At 47.5% G+C, this 19223-nt stretch overlaps 1 protein-coding gene across 6 annotated transcripts in view; it reads right to left on the minus strand.

Moving 5' to 3' along the window:
• The window catches only part of LOC123800916 (low-density lipoprotein receptor-related protein 2-like), a 40089-nt gene that overhangs the window by 5309 nt on the left and 15557 nt on the right, over positions 1 to 19223 (minus strand). For all 6 annotated transcript variants that reach the window (XM_087856468.1, XM_087856467.1, XM_045810868.2 and 3 more), the window contains 16 exons: positions 15035 to 15346; positions 14168 to 14380; positions 12793 to 12990; positions 12020 to 12235; positions 10245 to 10483; positions 9237 to 9366; positions 8835 to 9019; positions 7888 to 8074; positions 7089 to 7307; positions 6510 to 6693; positions 4913 to 5114; positions 4661 to 4825; positions 4284 to 4484; positions 2754 to 3303; positions 2216 to 2341; positions 997 to 1107 (listed from right to left, as the gene is read on the minus strand). In XM_087856468.1, coding sequence (XP_087712594.1) covers positions 997 to 1107; positions 2216 to 2341; positions 2754 to 3303; positions 4284 to 4484; positions 4661 to 4825; positions 4913 to 5114; positions 6510 to 6693; positions 7089 to 7307; positions 7888 to 8074; positions 8835 to 9019; positions 9237 to 9366; positions 10245 to 10483; positions 12020 to 12235; positions 12793 to 12990; positions 14168 to 14380; positions 15035 to 15346 — 3438 coding nt within the window. The remainder of the gene's footprint in view (positions 1 to 996; positions 1108 to 2215; positions 2342 to 2753; positions 3304 to 4283; positions 4485 to 4660; positions 4826 to 4912; positions 5115 to 6509; positions 6694 to 7088; positions 7308 to 7887; positions 8075 to 8834; positions 9020 to 9236; positions 9367 to 10244; positions 10484 to 12019; positions 12236 to 12792; positions 12991 to 14167; positions 14381 to 15034; positions 15347 to 19223) is intronic.

A 19223-nucleotide genomic window follows, 5' to 3' on the forward strand; every position in this document is an offset into this window, starting at 1 on the left:
CACACCAACATCAAAACTAGGGGGTCTTAGAAATAACGCTCTCTTTAGATGAAAACATGAAGGCTGCGGTGTCTATTATCCCTAAGAATCCGAGTAGTGAGTCAGCTATTTATAGCTGACCATAGCTCAGCAAGGCTCATATCTCAAGCTTTAACTTCTAGTAAGGTCTTATTTTGAGATATTCCAGGACTTATGGAACAGGTATGTATGGAGTGCAGATAAAACCTACCTCAGGAGCGGCAAGGACCCTCCTTCTGCTTCTCAGAACTAAGCCACAGATTTTCATTTCACTTGGATGACCATAAATCACACTGAAGAATTCTAAGAAGGTTCTCTCCGCAAGGCCAAGACTTCAGAAGTTTAAGCTTGACTAACACTAGCTTACAAAGTTTAGCTTTCCAAAACAAGGCAATGGAGAAGCATTCGCTTAAGACCAGTATACTCAACATCCCTGGTAGTGGTAGATGTGGTTAACATTTGCGCTCACATTGTTGGTGTTCCCCTCGACTAGGAAAAGATTATATCTATTACTACTTTAACTAAGCCCATCATTACTCTACTCAAACACTGGAGAAAAACATCCGAGCATGCCCAAGTTGGAATTTCAAGGATTAGTTAACATCGCAAGTAGATACAAGTAGCAATAAGTAGAATAAAGACTAGTTTCCACTGCAGAGCTAAAAGACGATTTCGAGTATACCACGGTTGTAATTCCACCTACAACAGAACTTAAAATTATATAAAACTCCAGCCCAACGTATTTACCACTACTTTGTCTCCTAGAAAAGTAACAGCGCTAGTTATATACCAGAAGTATAATCCATGTAACTGCATAAAGACAAGAGAGTTATGCAGATCTGTAAGAATTTGCCAGAGAAATAATTTAGTGGGAAACAGAAAGCCATTTCAAGGAGATCTTGCGGGAGACAGAGGATCCCCTTCACGGGGAAATTCAGCAGGCTTCAATGTTGTCATAATCATTACAAAGTTGCTTACCCTGTTGACTAAGTTTACTATAAACTTTTAAATCCACAATCTTCTGGTCAATTTGGAACCACTGGTTTTCTGAAAGTTCTGCCTTGCTGTACCAAACTTTAGTGATCTGGGCTGAAACAAAAGCCAGTGAAAAATCATTAAGAAAAGCAAAATTTAAATTTTTTTAAGAAAAGCACATTTTAATTTTAAGACAATTTCCTGTGCCAAGAAAATTGCTCACTTTGAAAACCGTCACCCGTGTGCGTAAACGCCAGTTGAATAACAAGCGTTTTTACAGAAGAGACATGTGTTTTTCTAATTTTTTTTTTTCTGGGAAGAAATTTCAAGACAAATCAAAATTGTTCTATGCCTTCCTCCAAAATAAAGTCAAGTATAAGTTATGAGCATTCATATATGTCCAGATATACAAAGATAGATAATTAGGATCTGAGACACTTAAATGCAGTTCATGCAAATGATGGGTAATGATTTTAAACATTGTTCTAGAAAATACCTGAAAATGGCTTTCTGTAATAAGTGTTACCAGGGGATCTTAAAACAGATACCAAAGTCTCAGCCCACATCTAATAAGATAGCACCTCTCGGGTAGGATCAGACAACTCGTTTTTGCAATTGTGATGTGGCCAGCCCAACTGGTCAATGGACCAGCATTTGGAACTATTAGAGATAGATTTAAATAGCATTTTCCAGTTTAACCAAATCTAGACTCTAGGCATAAACAATGTACCAGGACACTGTTGTTTAGGCAAATCTCTTTAAATACTAGTGATACCCTGCAAGTACAGAATATTCCGTAGTTCACCTAGTACTTTTATGTGTACTGAGTCAAGTGAGACAGGTACTGTCTTCCTTTTACAGGTAAGGTGTTACAGCTACTAACTGATGGAGCAGTTATGCTACCTGGCTCCAATTCCTGGCCCAGCTCTCTCTGTACCGGATCACATTGTCCTTGACAGCAGAGAGCCTGAGATGAAAGCCAGAAATCTCAGGCAGAACAGGATTAAGCACATTCATATATAAAGAATGACCAAATAAGTCAAAGCTTCCCCAAGTCATAGAATCCCTGTTACACATACATGTTAGATTAGGGAAGTTGCTTAATTATTCGTCCCGAAGAAAGACCCTGCCAAAGATCAGTGCTAGGCATTAGCAGATTCGCTTAAGAGACCCAGGAGTAAATTCAGATCGCAAAGACAATCAGACGCTGAATGAGACTTACCATCATCAACTGTCGTCCAGAACATCATGCCTTGGCCGAATGTAAAGAGGGTGAGGCCCTCAATTCCTCTGCGGTCTACTCTGTAGCTAGAGCCATCTTGTTGAATACTCTCTAGGAGTCCTGTCCCTGGAAAGAGAGGCTCAGTGAATTTCACTCGGCCTACACAGCTCTACTCTACCCTGTAGCTGTGTCTTGTCTCGTCTCCCCTCCAGGAGGCCTTTGTCTACTCTGAGCTTTCTGAAGGACAGTTCTTTACTCACTCTACTCTAACAGTGATACGCCAAGATTTGCACATGCATATTTGTTAAGTTCCCGATTTTATGCCTTCACGAAAGGACAACTGCACAGCTCTGTGGGCCATGACATTCTACTCAGAATGGGGAATCACTGGGTTTGTTCGGAAGGTGGTGCAGAGTATGTAAACTCAGACCTAAAAGCTGTTTGAAGTCACGGCTGACGACCAGAAAGCAGAACGTCACCATTTCACTCTGGCCAAAGTCCTTCCGACTCACGTTTAGGGTGTGTTCTAATTGCTTACCAGTATCAGCCCAGTAAACTCGGGTTCCCGAATCTGAAAAGGTCAGGCCCTCAGGGACCTGGGCTTTCTGCCACAGCACCTTCCTCCTGCTGCCGTCCATGCAGGCACATTCAATGCTGGACCCACGCTCACCATCGTCCTGGGGGCCCAGGTCCACAAAGCACATGACTGCAGAAGGTGGGTGGAGCACAACAGAGGTCGGGCGGTAGAGATTGCCGCTGACCAGGACGGTGGGATACTGGCCTTCTGAGGAAGCTACATTGATGTGAGGATTCTCACTGTCAATCCAATATATGTTTCCACTCAACCAGTCCACAGCAAGGTCGATCACTGTTCCCTCCACAGATACGATTTTCCTCCAAGAGAGTCTTCCGGATTCTTTGAGCCTCAGTAGCCTGATATCACCGTTATCCAACTCTGAAAGGTAGAGAGCCTTTTCCTGGACTATGTAGTCCAGGGATGCCAGCTGGTTCACACTGGTAAAGGGAAGTATCCTATGTTCGGGTAAAGCTGGTTGTCCTAGCAAAGCTTCTAGATTTTTCAGATAAATCTATGGGAAAAAAATTAGGTGGATGGCACCAGCTGAATCGAGTGTAATTCTTCATCTTGATTTTGCATTAGTGTTACAATACTTAGAATATATGAAAATCTGAATTCATCATCTAAAAACAGGTAGCCGTTATTTCTCTCGCTTCCTGGAGCTTTAAGCACTTAAAAGTCCTTGAATCCACGTGTTTCAAAGATTGACTCCTTTGTTAAATGCCCTCCCCTTTATTTTGTAAATATTGAGCTATAATTGACATATAACATTTGTCTAAGTTTAAGGTGTTCAATGTGTTGCTTGGATACATTTATATATGAAAGGCCCTCCCCCTTTAAATGAGACGCTACTAATATCTTACTGAAACTCAAGTCAATCCTCTACCCCAGCATTTGCCATTTTAAAGTGCCCAAGCTGATAAATACTCTATATGGTAGAAGACAGAAGTAACTTGTTTGTTGGTACCTCCTATGACTTAAGAAAAGTTTCCTCATAAAATGTACCTCCCCCTCACCAGGCTAGAACCCAGCCGAGCTGCTCGGATTCAGAATTACTCTGTATCATCAGTGAGATGCTTGGACAGCTGCACTAGGTGAGCCGCACTCTCAGATCCCTAACCTGTGCTCTGACGTACTAGTTCTCAAGCTGCAGTCTTCGTCTCATAGCCCCTTCGTTTTTGGTCACGATAGCTCCCAGAACACAGTGAACACGAAAATTTAAGTTGTTTTTGAAGACTATTCCGGGGCAGTGGGGAGCACCTGGCTGGCTCGGTCAGTAGAGCATGCAATTCTTGATCTTGGGGCTGTGAGTTTGAGACCCACGTTGGGTGTAGAGATTACTTAAAAAATTAAAAAGTGAAGAAAAAAAAAAAGAATACTCCAAGGGCCATGGCCCCTACTATGTATAATTGTGCCTAGAGAACTCGAATTACTCAGTCTGTAACGGATCAGCCCAGGCACAGACATGTGAGTAAGGCTGCAGAACAGTACCTGCGTGATAACTGTGGGCAACGCGAGGAACAGAAATGCGGACTCCTGGAGCGGAACACAGGTGATGCCGTCATCTGCGAGCAGGAGTCCAAGTGGGCAGTGACAGCTTCCCTTGGATCGTGGGCTCAGAAGGCACAAGTGAGAACAGCCAGCGTCCAGACAAGCATTAGGTGACTTGGGCTGGAGCACTTCATGCATTATCTGCAAGAGAGGAGCTGGATGTCACTACGCATGATTGAATCCTTACAAAGAGCACATGAAGAAATCTTGCTTTTTAATCATGAGAAGGAGGTCACTACAGCTTGTACTTGGGAAGCTCATACACGTAGCCTTTTCAGGGAGAAGTAGGGGGATATTTTGAAGAGTACACCGTAGACCTTGAGTCCATAAGGCTGTTGGGAACGCTTGATGAGGACCGCCCTGTTCTTGCCTGTCGTCTTCCTCATGCGCTGTACTGTTCTCATCTTCATCTCAGACCAGAAGACCTCATCCTCAAACACGGCGACCGAAAAGGGGCTCTTGATTTGTGTTAGCTGCAACATCTAAAACGGGGATGATGTGGTTTCTGGGTGAGTTTTATACAGGCTTATAAGACATCTCCTGCAGCCTAATAACCAAGGAATACTTACGCTAACACCAGTACCGTCTAGGTTAGCAGAGCCAATGCAGTGAAATTTGTCATCCGACCAGAATATCTTCCAGCTCAACCGGTCGAGAGCTATGCTGGTTGGCCAGCCAAGACCTTGACTGATGAGGACTTTTCTGCTGCTACCATCCATCCCTGCTTGTTCTATTTGAGGTTCTCCTCCGATTTCAGACCAGTACATTAACCTGTACCGATAAAAGTCAGCTTTCAAGTATTACCTCCCAGAAAATATTGATTCATTCCTTATGATACTGATGTCTAGCCCAATTATTTCCTCTTCAAACGTTGTCTATTCCTTAAGTGAAATTGTGAAGTAAAAGAGAGTCTCCCTTGAAATCTAATGGTGCTTGTTTAGTCATCACTTGGGGATAAAATATCCTGATAGCTATAAGCAGCCAAGGACCACAGGAGTTCCTGGACCTGGAAAGTAGCCAGGGATCCCGCCAATCTTTCCTGGGCTAGAGAGCAGGTTGGTTCTATGGGAAGATGTGCACCTCAGACCTTATTCTTGGTCACAGTCAAAGCCATTAGATGCCTCGGAAACTACTGCCAATTTCCTGAGGACCATGGTAACTGATTCCCGGTTGAAGGTATTGAAAAGGTGAGAAAAGCAGATAAACGGTACCCAATCTGGGTCACCTTTCAGTCCTAAGTTTTGCTCTATCTTGTTCGTACATTGGATGGCCATCCCAATGAGGGCTTGGGTTCTGACAGCTGGGAAATGTTGTGTCTAAGTTCCTGGCCTTTTCCAGAAAGAAAGGACTCTGGATGCAAGAACCTAGATTCAACCTCAACACATAATTATTTCCACCACTACCACCAAGCACATTAGTGTAAATTAAACACTATCCTGGGGTGCCTGGGTGGCTCAGTCGGTTAAGCACCTGACTCTTGATTTCAGCTCAGGTCACGATCCCAGGGTCCTGGGATGGAGCCCCGCATCGAGCTCTGCACTCTGTGGGGAGCCTGCCTGAGATTCTCTCTCTGCCCCTCCCCCTGCTTGCACTCTCTCTCTCAAATAAATAAATCTTAAAAAAATAAATACTATCCCTAGTTTCATTCTCCTTCCTCTTGCCATTTAAAGCCATAAACAAATATACCTCTGAATGGAGAATTATTTTAGCAGAAGAAAGTACAGGTGGGCCACCAAGTGAGAACATCTATATCTCACTTTGCTGAAATAAAGAACCTTTTTTCAGAAGCTTTTAAGATTACTATACATATGGGGGCGCCTGGATGGCACAGCGGTTAAGCGTCTGCCTTCAGCTCAGGGCGTGATCCCGGCGTTATGGGATCGAGCCCCACATCAGGCTCTTCTGCTGTGAGCCTGCTTCTTCCTCTCCCACTCCCCCTGCTTGTGTTCCCTCTCTCGCTGGCTGTCTCTATCTCTGTCAAATAAATAAATAAAATCTTAAAAAAAAAAATTACTATACATATGGTTGACACACATCACCGTAAGATCTGAAGTCAAGTCAGATAGGTTTTTTACTCATTCTGTGTTAAGTGAACACAACCAAAGTAGAACTAAAGAGGAATAAACAACTTAGAGGACTTAGTGGCATTCTGACCCCTGGACTCACCCACTTAGGGGATCTAAAGCCAAAGACCGTGGTTGAGTCACGTCGTCATCCAGGACAATCGTGTGCTCAGATTTTCCTCTCCACACAGCGGTCAGCGGAACTGCCGAAATCTGGCCAGCTGTCCCATCCACCCAGTAGAGATTCCTCCCAATCCAGTCGACCGCGACACAGTCCGACTTTACCCCTGAAGAGAGAGCGGAAACCACTCAAGGTGTGAATCTAGGTTAAATTATGGCTTTTCCTAGGTTTCAGCTCAGAGGCATCGGACTTGAGTACCGTGTTAACTCATTTTACAACTGGTATATGCGTCTCCATCAGAGCAATCTTCAAATTCCTCCAAGGTTCTATTTGTAGAGGAAGATGACCGTGAGAGATAACGGCCACTGGCTGACAGTCTGCCGGGCTCCTGTGGTCTACTGAGGTGACAAGGCAGCCTTCTCATTTCTAGCCCACTAGCAGGCCTTGGTCACTTTGAGTTAAGATTTCATTAAATCAATGTCTAGAACGTTAATGGCCATTTTACTTTTCATGTTATGCATCATTCATAAAGGCAGGACAAAGCCCACACAGGGGACATACCCTTCACCATGGTCCCTCTCTTCTTTGCGTCCATACTCATCCACTTAATGCTTTCTGCACTGAGATCCGCCCAGAAGACTTTCTGGCCCACTAAGTCATAGTCAATAGAGATAATCATCACGTTCTTGTCTACAGTTGTCAGAATATCTTCCTTCAAGCTCCTCAAGCCATAGAGGAGGAGGCCGAACTGAATGGCCACCAGCAGGATCGGTTCGGTACCTGCCAGATAAGAACTGTGTTCAGCACAGGGCCTTACGGAGCTTGAAACTAACCTCAACACTGGCTAAGGAATTAGAGAACAAAGTAGCCTTTGCCTTCTCACTGCCAGGGCTGGGACACCAGCTGGCTGGTGTCTCAGCAGTTCTCCCCTAGATGTCATGCTTGTGCTAATACAATTTAAAGATACTTAGAATAAAGGCATGATTGGCATAAATTGGGGGAAAAAAACATTTCCAACTAAGTATTTAGGTGTAGGTGGAATCTAGCACTTCTACGAAGGGCTTGGCAAGACTTTTGACTCTTGTTCTAACTTGAGGTAAGGCTGACCTGTAGCTACAGGGGCCAGAGTTGTGGTTCTGCTATCATGATGGCTTATCTGTCAACACCTTCAGACTCTATTCCATCGAACCGCTATATTTAAAAAGGGGATCTGGAGAATGTGCTAGGCTTGCTCGGCAGACAGAAAGCAGGCAGGAGCATTTAAGACTCAAGAAAGAAGGTTTGCATTTGTAGTCCTGGGAGATTCAGGGCTTCGAAGTTCCTGACCTGTGGCTCCAGAGACATCCCGGTTCCAGCTTACCTGTTGCTTTACAGGTGTGGCCATCGGGCTCCAGCAAGTAGCCAGGGTGACAGGTGCAGCTGTAGGAGCCCTGGGTATTGACACAGGTCTGACTGCAAGGCTGACTGCCCGGCTTCTGGCACTCATCCACGTCCTTGCAGACATGGCGACTGCTCCCCAGCTCGAAGCCTTGTGCACAAGCACATACCTGAATGGGATTCAGAAACATTAAGACTTCCTGAAGACACTGAGACATAACCTTGATGAAAAGGCCTGACCTTGTTCTTAAAAGCACATGGCGATGCACTCAATTTCAGCAGCTCAACACGAAAAAGTTCTTAGAACCAACTTCATCTTAAATTCAATCATTCTCTCAGTCTTATCGATGTTGCCACACACCTCACACCCTTGCCACCACCGTGGGTCCTGAGTTAACAAAGGGGTCCAAGTTCAGCCCAGGACACCTGGAAGCCCAGCAGAACCAGTAAGACGCATGGAGACTGAGCTGAACTGGCTGCCCGCCACTAGAGAGGTTACCGTGATCAGACGTCAGAACACTGTTTTCTTTACTTGCCCATCAGAGCCAAGTTCACGATGTTCAGCCCGCTAATAATGCTAGACCAGAACACGGGCAGTCCTCGATTTAAGGGCGGGTCCATTCCAAATACAGCTATGGAAGAGACGTCCATAAAAACGTCTGGCTTAGTCCCAAGTGTCACCCTGAGCTCACAGTAGCAGTTTCTGGAAGTTGGGTGATAAAGTTCCAGGAGACACGACACAGGGAAGGAAGCTGACAGGCCTCCGCAGGAGCCAGCGAGGGCTCGGCGGACATGAGAGGACGGATCAGGGCAGCTCAGCCATGTAAGGCTCGGGGCTTCGTGACCAGTCAGGGCCAGACTGATGAGGTTGCCCCCCCGTCACTAAACCAAGTTTACGGCTGCTGGTGAGCAGTAGCTGAATGAACTCACAGGCCCGTGCGGGGACTGGTAGCAGGCGTGGGAACACTGCGCGTGGCTGCATGCTGACGACAAGCACCTTCCCCCTTCGTCGGAGCCGTCGGCACAGTCCTCCTTCCCGTCACACACCAGGCGGAGGTTGAGGCAGCCATGGGAGCGGCACTGGAACTCAGAGCTCTGGCACTTCTCGGGGGGGCCTACAGAGAATGACTTGTTACTTTTATAGTTTGCTCCCCACCGTCCCGAACATCCCTCCCGCAGCAAGGATGTACAATCATGACACCTCCATCCTGGTCAGGGAGTGGACGTCAGGGCCAGTGGCACTTGCCGGCTGAGCCGGCTTCAGGCCAAGAGGAAGCGAGCAGCCGGGGCCCCTGGAAGTGCCCTCCCCTCCGCGGGAGCGCCCGCGCTTACACCCAGCCTCGTCGCTGCCGTCCTCACAGTCTCTCTGGCCGTCACAGCGCCACATGTCAGGCACGCACTGGTCTCCGCCGGCACAGGACCACTGCCAGGAGCCACAGAGAAGCTCCTCGGGGTCACAGTCCTGAGGGGACAGTGACTCCGTCATTGACACCTGCACTCAGAGCCCAGGATGGGGGTCTCGGCGGAAGAACGAGCCTGGCTTACAAGACAACGCTCGAGTCCCTTCTGCAACAAGGCCAGAGAAAGCCCCAAGACTCAGAAAAACGTTTTCAGCAGCCAGAGTTGAGGTGAGGAGGTCTGGGTAAAGCGAACCTGGCTGTGAAGTGAAAAGGTCTGTTTTATCAAATCAGGATATCTCCATTTAAAAACCTAGGCAGGAGAATGTGCTCTAGAAGCTTTTCTTCAGAATCCCTTTGCCATTTCAAAACCATCCCAGCACAGTAAACACTAGGGCACCCTTTGCACCTGCCCTGACTCGGACGCTAGGCTCTGGGGCAGGATGTACTAGAGGAGGGGAGGGGACACCTGTGCCTCTGCTAATAGCCCCGAACCTTCGGAGGCATTCTCACCCCCTCAGGCACCACAAGGCCCATCTCCTACCCATTTGACAGAGGAGGAAGTAGAACCTGAGGGGAGTAAGTACTTCCTTCAGGTCAAATGCAAGCAGCAGGATTCAAGCCAGGCTGCATGTCCCACAAGGTGGCAGGGTCAGGGCACTTCTCAGTGATGCGGAGGCAGAGCTTCGGAGCAGATCTCCTGGGCGACATTTACACCATGGCCATGAAGACCGAACACTTGCAAACCTACAATAAAAGCCTCTTAAACATTTGTCTTTTGACAAGAGATCTTCTCTGGACACTCTGATGTCATGACGAGTGGCTTTTTGGACAGTAGGGATGAGAGCCTTCACTGTTTTTGGGTTTTCTCATGTTTTCTATAAGGAGGGCATGCATTCTGGCTGTGAGGAGAAATCCAGTTTTCTGAAGAAGGGTGTCCTACCTTCTCGTCAGTCCCATCTTCGCAGTCGAAGTCACGGTCACACAGCCACTCCGTGGACACACACTCTCCGCTCCCCTGGCACTTCACCTCCCCTGACGGGCACCGCAGTGGCCAGGCCACAGAACAGCCGTCCTCGTCGGAGTGGTCCCGGCAGTCTCGGTTCCCATCGCAACGCAGAGAGTTTGAGATGCACTGGCCGTTCTCGCACTGAAATTCAGGGGCACTGCATTTTGCACGAACTGGAAAACAAAGCTTTAGGTAAGAACTCAGCCAGATGTGGAAGCCATTTGAAGGCACATGAAGCGGTCTGAAGACTCCCCAGTCTTCTGCTCTCACCTGGGGAACCAAACCCCAGCCCTCGATGGTGGTTTGAATAGTGTTAGGCCAGAAAAGGCTACTAAGCTAGCCCAGAAAAACCCTGTCTCGGAGAATGAGGGCTGGGGGACAGGCATGGGACACACGTAGACGGACACTGGGATAGGCTGAGGAGTAGGACTCTTCTCCAGGACCTTAACGTCATCCATGAAGAGAGAAAGTCTCTCATGACGTCCAACACACCCTACACGTTACGTTCTTGGGCTCAGTTCATAAAGACAGAAGTTGCTTGACTTCGCTCAAGAAAACTCAGGTCCTAGGCAAAAACCATACATATGCATTGAAAAGTAAATTATACCTGGGGTTCCTTCCTGCCTCTCCTCCTGATGTTCTTCTCATAAGCCCGAGTGCACTGATATTGCCTGGCTACCCAGTGGCCTCTGCATTCGAATCTATCATGGTACCTCACCCAGCCTCCTCTTCTTCCCACTTCAATTCTCCAAGTTCTCTCTTCTACCCTATTCCCATAATGTGATTAAGGTCCTTGAAACAGGTCATTGAGAAGACTAAAAAGAAAGATTCCCATCGAAAAGAGGGGAAAGCAATCACACGTAAAGATAAGGACCCACCACATGAGAAGACCTAGGATCAAAATTCAAATCTTCAAGATGGTCGATTCAAGCTCAAGAAACATTGTGTCAAGTAAACTGGTTTTTCCACTGATGGGAATCTCGTCACGGAGGGGAAGTGTTATATCACCAACATCCCTCCGACTCAGACCCTTTCACCCCAGTCTGTTAACTTTGTGGTAAGTACAGTCCATCTCCATTATCTGCAGATTCATTATCTGCACATTCCCCTACTTGCCAAAATTCGTAAGCCGCCCTGGAATCCATGCTCCCATGCTTTCATGGTCATTTGAAGACAGGCATATACACAGCAGAACTCTTGTGTTGCCTAGCGCATGCGTCCACTTGAGATGGGACAAGGTGACGCTCTGCCTTCTCGTTTCAGTCCTCACACTCTAAACAAGAGTCCTTTCTGTGGTCAATCTAGAGCCATACTTCCCACATTTTTGTACTCTGGGGGGATTCTGCTGTTGAAAAGGGCCCCCAGGGGTAGTACGGAAATGCTGTCTGGTGTTCCTAGGGCGAGAAGTCTGTAGCTGCCTTACAGAGCAAATACATGTGTTAGGCTTTGTTTGGGCAGGAGTTCCAATGCTGTTGGCTGTGACTTCGATGTTAATGAGACAACAATGTGTGTATCACATGGTCTTTAAACAGCAATACACCTAAAACAAGGTTATATGTTGATTCGTTGACAAAAATATTGTCACGACAGATTCTCAGAAACCTCACCCTGTATTTTTTCTACGAGCAATGATGTGCTATCTGTTCACTCAGGGTTGGTGGCAACTTCGGAGAATGTAACCTACCACGAATGAGCTGCACGGTACTTACTGCATCCTTGCTCATCGCTCTGGTCAGAACAGTCTGCGTTGCCATCGCACAGCCAGCTCTTAGGGATACAGCGGGTCTTGTTGTCACAACGTAAAGAGCACTCTTCAGTGGGCTTCCAGCAGCCCAGCTCGTCAGACCCGTCGGAGCACTGCTGAGCCCCATCACAGTGGTATTTCTCCTCAATGCACTGGTTTCTGTTCAGACACTGGAAGACCCCTAAAATGGAAAGGACCAAGGGCTCGCACCATCTACTCAGTCCTACTGAAGGCTTAAAATTAGATGAACTCACCCTCTTCCCGGAGTTTGAGGGGTAAGTAGACTGCACCCTATTTGTTCGAGCTCGACAGTTTATCTAATCCAGAAGCAAGCCTTACTAAAGTGCTCAGGTCAATTACACTAGCAAGCTGAAGGAGGCTGTTTAAGTACCAAACGCTCATAGTGGTTTGGTTACTTTAACGACTTACTGAAAAACACCGCCAAATCTGTTCTAAGCGGTCCATTCAGGTCAGCTTATGGCTCAGCCTTTATAAAGGCAAATATTGGAACAGTTAAGCAAATTTGAGGAGGCAAGGAAGCAATAGTTAAAAATTACACCTGGTAAAACATCTGACTTAACTGCGATAACACGGATACTGGCAGAGTGCGTATTCTGACAGACCAGGACCTTCAGCTACAACAAGTTACCCAGAGGAAGCAAGGGTGAGTGTGATGAACGCTGGGCATTCACACCACCAGCCCAAAGCCGCATCGGCATTCCTGACGCAGAGACAGACCTGGTCCGTTGCAGAACCGGGAACAGTCCCCTTCATCCGAGCCATCCTGACAGTCCGGCTTGCCATCGCAGAGGTTCTCCGGAGAAACGCATCCCTCCCCGTTCCGACAGGGGACAGAGGATGGGGTGCAAAGCAGTGGGGGTGCTAGAGGAAGTGCGAGGGGAGGACCGCCTGCGGCCGCCTCTTCAAGCTCAGGATCTATAAGAAACAGTGGCTTCAGCAAGGCAGGCCCTGGGGTCTTGGCACCAGAGACGTACTTCTGTTGTCCCCCTCCTCCAAAAACCATGTCGGGGCTCGGCAGCTACATGTGTCTACCTCGTAGGAAGAAAAAAACGTGAGATGGCCTCAAAGCCTAGATCCTTAGGTGAGATGCTGTCCATCGGCCTGTCATCTCATGGCTTCAAATTTGGGCAGATTGTTTTCTCCTTCCAAACCTAATAACTTCTCACTGCCTGATGCTATCTGCTAGGAAGGAAAAATAAAGTTTCGGGCGCCTGGGTGGCTCAGTCATTAAGCATCTGCCTTTGGCTCAGGTTATGATCCCAGGGCCCTGGGATCAAGCCCTGCATCAGACTCCCTGCTCGGCGGGGAATCTGCTTCTTCCTCTCCCACTTCCCCTGTTTGTGTTCCCTCTCTCACTGTCAAATAAATAAAATCTTTAAAAAGGAAGGAAGGAAGGAAGGAAGGAAGGAAGGAAGGAAGGAAGGAAGGAAGGAAGGAAGGAAGGACAAGAAAAATAAAGGTTCTGTAGGCAGGGACTTGTTCTGTCTGGCTTCCTAGCCTATGACAAAGTCCCCTGGATCCTGTAATAGGATTTCTGCTTTTTCTGCCTCATGAGCCAGAGTCTGATTTTTTGTCTCCAGGCCAAAGGCTCGTGTGAAGAGAAAAAAAGCAGCGTAAGCAGGGTGATCTGGACTACCCGTGCAGCTTCAACAGCAGAAGGAACTGCGTGTCCTGGTATCCGCAGCCCCAGAACGGCTTTGCAAAGGATCCTCGGTGAGATGTTGCTGCTGGAGGAAAAGGGGGTTCCTCGGTGAAATCTGTTGGGGCAAGTGCTTTAGAACCAATTAAATGGATCTCTATACCGCCAGGTGAAGAGGTTTAAGGTGCTAACATGCAAGAGGACTCCCCAAAGGGGTTATGGGGGGCAAAGTTCTGGGAGTTTTGCCTGGGGTCTTGTGTCATTAAGCAACTTTGAGCAACGTGTCCGATTCTTACTCTTCCAGATAAGGCCAAGTTAGGGAGAAGGCCCGCTGCACTGTGGGCTGGGGCAACTGCCAATACAAAGATACCCAGGATTTTATCCTCAGAAAACACACTGATGAGAGGCAGAGAAAGTGGATTTCAAAGAAGAAACCCACAAAGGAAGACTCGCCTGAAACTTGCTGATTCTCTGCCAGGATGATCATTGTCCTCACATACGGCTCTCTTGACACTGCGAAGGGCTCCGGCATCCTCCTGTCCCACAGCAGGAGGGCTCCCCCGTGCACGGTCACCAGGTAGGGCTCGTGAGCCGCTATAATGCCGTCACTCCAGGTCTTGTTCAAAGTGTATGTTCTATTTTTGAGGAGACTCAGACTTTGCAACCCTAAGGAAGAGTCAGGTGCTTACAAGCTGGCAGAGAACAAGGAGCCCATGACAGTGGGGGGGGAGGGGGGCATGGGTAGCCCTCTATTGAGGTTCAATGAGCCCCACTGAAAATAAGCACAGATTCTTCCTACTGAGTTTTGTAGTTAAGGATAGCCCTGGGAAGTGTTTAAAGCTCCAGGAACGCGAGATGGGCCTCGTGGAAGCATCAGGCATGCTTTACCTCTTTCAGGCAGTGTGCTAACACACTCGGTCGCCTGCGCGCAGCCACCAGCCACCCGAGAAGACGGTCAGCGGCAGCGGCAAGGCAGGAGTCACATCTGCGACCCAGTGGACCTAAAGCACACCTCTGCTTCATTTGCAATGCAAGTTCGGGTCTGCTACTTCTACTCATGGAGACAGAAACACATTCTGAACAAACTGCGACTAAGTATGTTAGCTCTGCAGTTTTCTACCTTTCATGTCAGAAATCTAGACTTACAAAGGAAACCGGGTTTGAGCCTAGGGACGTGTGCCCAGGCTGTAACTATGAAAACCAGAATCTGAGCCTAGATCTAGCTAGTTCTAGGAATGACCGCGATCCTCATGCCGAAACGAGACTTACCATCACCACTCCCCAGCTTCTTCCAACCGCGTCGCTCTGGGTAGCCCTTACCTGACCCTTTGGTCGTCCAGAAGATGCTAGACGAGCCAAGGTCTAAGGCCATGTGGGTGTCCGCCGTCCAGGTGCCCGTCCAGACTTGCCGTCTGTTTTTGCCAGCGAGGGTCATACTTTGCAAGTGTTTCCCACTTTCTACCCAGTAGAGCACTCTCTTTGGCCAGTCGAGAAGAAGATGCAGTATAAGGCTGCCTGTTCTGTAGAGGGTCCATGTGTCCGGGCCAGGGATGCTAGTTTTCTGGATGGCACTTCGGTCACACGGCAGCCAGTACAAGTTCCCCGTGGATATGTCCACATTCGCTGAGCAGACTGTGAGGGGGGGAAAGGAACTCCCAGTAGAAAGGACATTCAAATACACTCGTGCTTGGTCTTACCGTTTTGGGTCAAGGATGGAAGGGAGACACTTGGAGGGATGCAAAGGCTGGTCCCTAACAAGCCCGCATGCCTCATTTACACGGGGAGTCCCATCATGCCCACTCTGGTTCCCGCACCCATCTGTCATACGAGCTCATGTGATCCTCACGACCAGCTGGTAAGGGAGATACCCACCACCTTATAGAAGTTAGAGATCTAAGTGGCAACGCTTGCATTTGAACGCAGACCTGCAACTTTGGATTCACCTCCCTCTTCGTCGGTTAAGTATGAAAATCAATCAATTACATGCCAAGTGCCTAGGACTGAAATCGCTATGGGAAAGCAGAGACTGGGTCAAGTGTCACCACAACAGTGGTGTGAAAGGTCACCAGTAGCATGGATAGATAGTGAGGAGACCTAGAGCTAGAAGACAGAGATAGCATAGGGACCAAGTATATAGAAGCCACAAAGTGGTAGCTTTCAAGTGTAACAGACGTGGGCACCAAGCCACCAAGCACTCCCTACTCCCATCCGGCCCACTAGAGCCACACAAGTCTCAGCTAGGTAGTACGTACTCTGGGGTGCAGGATAGCATAAAAGCTAAGAGCAGGACGAGGCTAGCAAGTCAGACTGCCATTTTGGAAGCACATTTCAAAATAAGATGTCAGGTAATTACTGTGCTGTAGTTTCTGCAAACGCGTGATAGGGACAGGGCTTCTCTCAGGTTTGAGGATTAGAGTGCGTACCTACGAAAAGCTTAGGTGAGCACCCGTTATTTCAGAGCGGTGTGCTGGAGCTCGTTTGCACAAGATCGAAATGGCTGGTTGTTAAATTCAGGAATGCTGCAAGCTTGCTGTCCAGAATAGTCGTTATTAAAACTAAATTACATCAACTTAATTGAATTCGAAACGAAAATACTCCAGTCCTCACTTTCCTGCATTTTGCTACCACACACCCCTTCCTAACCCTACGTTAAGTGACATTACATTGGGAGCTTGAAACCTGGCACTGTGGGAATATTTTTAACCAGAGACATTGGCAAACACTCCATATCAGGGCTTGATTTGTTTTCGGTTTTGTTTTCTAGACCAGGGACTGACAAACAATGGCCCTTGGGCCAATTCCAGCCTGCAGTGTGTTTTTTGTAAATTCCGGGGGAACACACCACGGTCAATCGTGCACATATGGTCCTCGGCTCCTCTGCAGATACAATGGCAGAGTGCCCGACCAGCCTGAAATACTTATTGTCTGGTCTTTTATAGAAAGAGGCTGACAACCCCTGGCCTGGACTTAAGTGGTAGAGGAAAATGTTAATACTGCACATTAAATTCATGTGTGTCACACCTATGGCCATGACATTTTAAAGACCACAAAAGTTGGGAAACCATTTTCCTAGAATTTGAAAACAATTATCCAAATCCATAAATAACTCCTTTAGTTCAATAAACTTATTCTAATTGGTCTTCACTGCTGCACTTCTTGCTTGTTTACGGAAACAAGTGTCACATAATGTTACAGGACTATATTCACTCAGGGATGGCAGCGACTCTTTGCCAAATCAGATCGCAATCAAGCATTTATTCATAGTTGGATTTTGTTAAAGTTTGACTGAACTGCAACTATAAACTGCTTTTTTATTCTGAATTCTTGGATCTGTAGCCAATCTGAAAATCATGTAGCTACAAGAAGTTTACAACAAAGAGCACTGTATACTTTGTTATTTGTAAATTGTGTTACAACCTTTGTATCAGTAAGCTTTATTACAAACATATATAATGTATCTATGCACACATCCCCCAACCCCAGAGAGCTGGGTCTTAATAGAATACCCTGTGGTGTGCTGGGATATATTTCAGAACTCCAATGTTAACTAAGGGGGAGGCTGACCAACAGACGAGGCGGGAAGCTGGGGCGTCGCTGGCAGAATGGACAAGCCTGTACACACAGGACTCCTGTGTTCTAGTTCTCCCCACTTCCTGGGTGTTAGGGGGAGAGGTCCTACTATTCCTCACATTTTCATGTGGAGGAACTCACACAGAGTTGTCCCCCATGTTCCTTAAGTCGCTCCAGGAAAGAAGGGCTCGAGGTCAGCCAGTTAAGAACAGACCAGCCACACCCGGTGCAGCTTCTCTCTGCTCCTTTGGGCTCCGCCATCTGCACAGAAGATGCTCTCTCTCTGGCATTAGATTTTACTGGTGCTGTGCAGATTCAAGGTTGAATGCCCAGTTGCCAGGGCCACGGAATGTTCTTTGAGAGATTCTACACAGGTTCTTAAAGACATGCACTCTTGCCTAAAATGTATTTTTGAAGCCCTCCTATTTTTTTTTATTAGCAATCTCCTCTGTATTTCCCAGCCTACACTTGTCAATGAGGACAAGATTAACTCATTCAAGAGAAAACACCGGGGCACCTGGGTGGCAGAGTCGGTTAAGCGTCCAACTCTTTGTTTCGGCTCAGGTCGTGATCTCGGGGTCAAGAGACTGAGCCCCCCATTGGGCTCCACACTCAGTACAAATCTGCTTTAAGTATCTCTCTCCCTCTGCCCCTCCCCACCATGTGCTCTCTCTCTCAAATCAATCTTTTTTTTTTTTTTTAGAAAAAGAGAAACCGCTGATATTAGCACCCTCTGATGTAAGAAGCTGAAAGCTGCATGCTCACAAGGGCTGTAAGGAGGCCCTGAGATCTGCAAATAGGTCCTGAGAGGTAGTGACCAGCCTGATTGATCCCTGCTGTGAAGGGCCTGCCTGGCTTTGTCAAGCTTTCAGGCACTGTACAAGAAAAAACACACCCCTGTGGCTCCTTTACTCCGCCAACACTTCTGACACCAGATGTGGGGGTATGGGGGGGGGGTCGCCATACCAAGCAATTCTGCAACACTAGCCGAATGTCTTACAATTCAGTTCTGACCCTGTCCTCCTAGACAGGCATCAGATCCCACAGGTTAAGGGCTCCATCCCAAGACTGCCCCCACTTCTGATGCCAGTCACAAGTCCGGGTTGTCACGTGCACGCTGATCCACTGGCTGTAAATCAGTGGATTTACAACCCCCTCGAGTTTGATAATTTGCTGCTCACAGAACTGAGGGAAACACATTTACTGGTTTATTTCATAAGCGATACAAATGAACAGCCAGCCAAAGAGATCCACAGGGCAACACCCAAAGGGCCCACGAGTAGGAGCTTCTGTTCCCATGGTGATGGGGTATACCGCCCTGCCAGCACAGGGATGTGCTCACCAACCCAGAAGCTCACTGGAGCCCCTACTTTGGGGATTTCATAGAGGCTTCATCACACAGGCATGATTGATGACTGATTCCATTTCTAGCCCCTCCCCCCTCTCCAGAGGACAGGGAGTGGGGCTGCAAGTTCTAAGCTTCTAGTCATGGCTTGGTCTTTCTGGTAAATACCCTCCCAGGGTCAGTGGTAAGGTTTTTAAATTTTTTCTGGTCTTAAGTCTGGGTAATGTAGAAATGGATCTTAAATTCAATTTGCATTACACTGCAGACCCCACTAAATTTGCTTCATTCAAACCAAACTCTTCCAATCACCTAGAAAAATTCAAAGGACTTAGGGGAACTCTGTGTCTGATGCTATGACTCAGGACGTTGCAAAGGTCTTAGGAACTCTGTGCCATTAACCAGGGACAGAGACCTACAGATTTTCTATTATTTCAGAGCCACCTACCACAGGGACACAACGTTCCACCCTAGAAGACTGCTCGAATGAAGTTGCCAGTCCCTTACAAACCCTTGATGTGATCACTGTAACACAGAAACCTATTCGCTAATATTAGCCAGTGGAGCGAAGGTGGCATTTTAACTGGTGGGAAGATA

This window comes from Ursus americanus, chromosome 27, assembly GCF_024610735.1.
Source record: "Ursus americanus isolate L20-20 chromosome 27, mUrsAme1.1.p, whole genome shotgun sequence".
Classification (NCBI taxonomy): Eukaryota; Metazoa; Chordata; class Mammalia; order Carnivora; family Ursidae; genus Ursus; species Ursus americanus.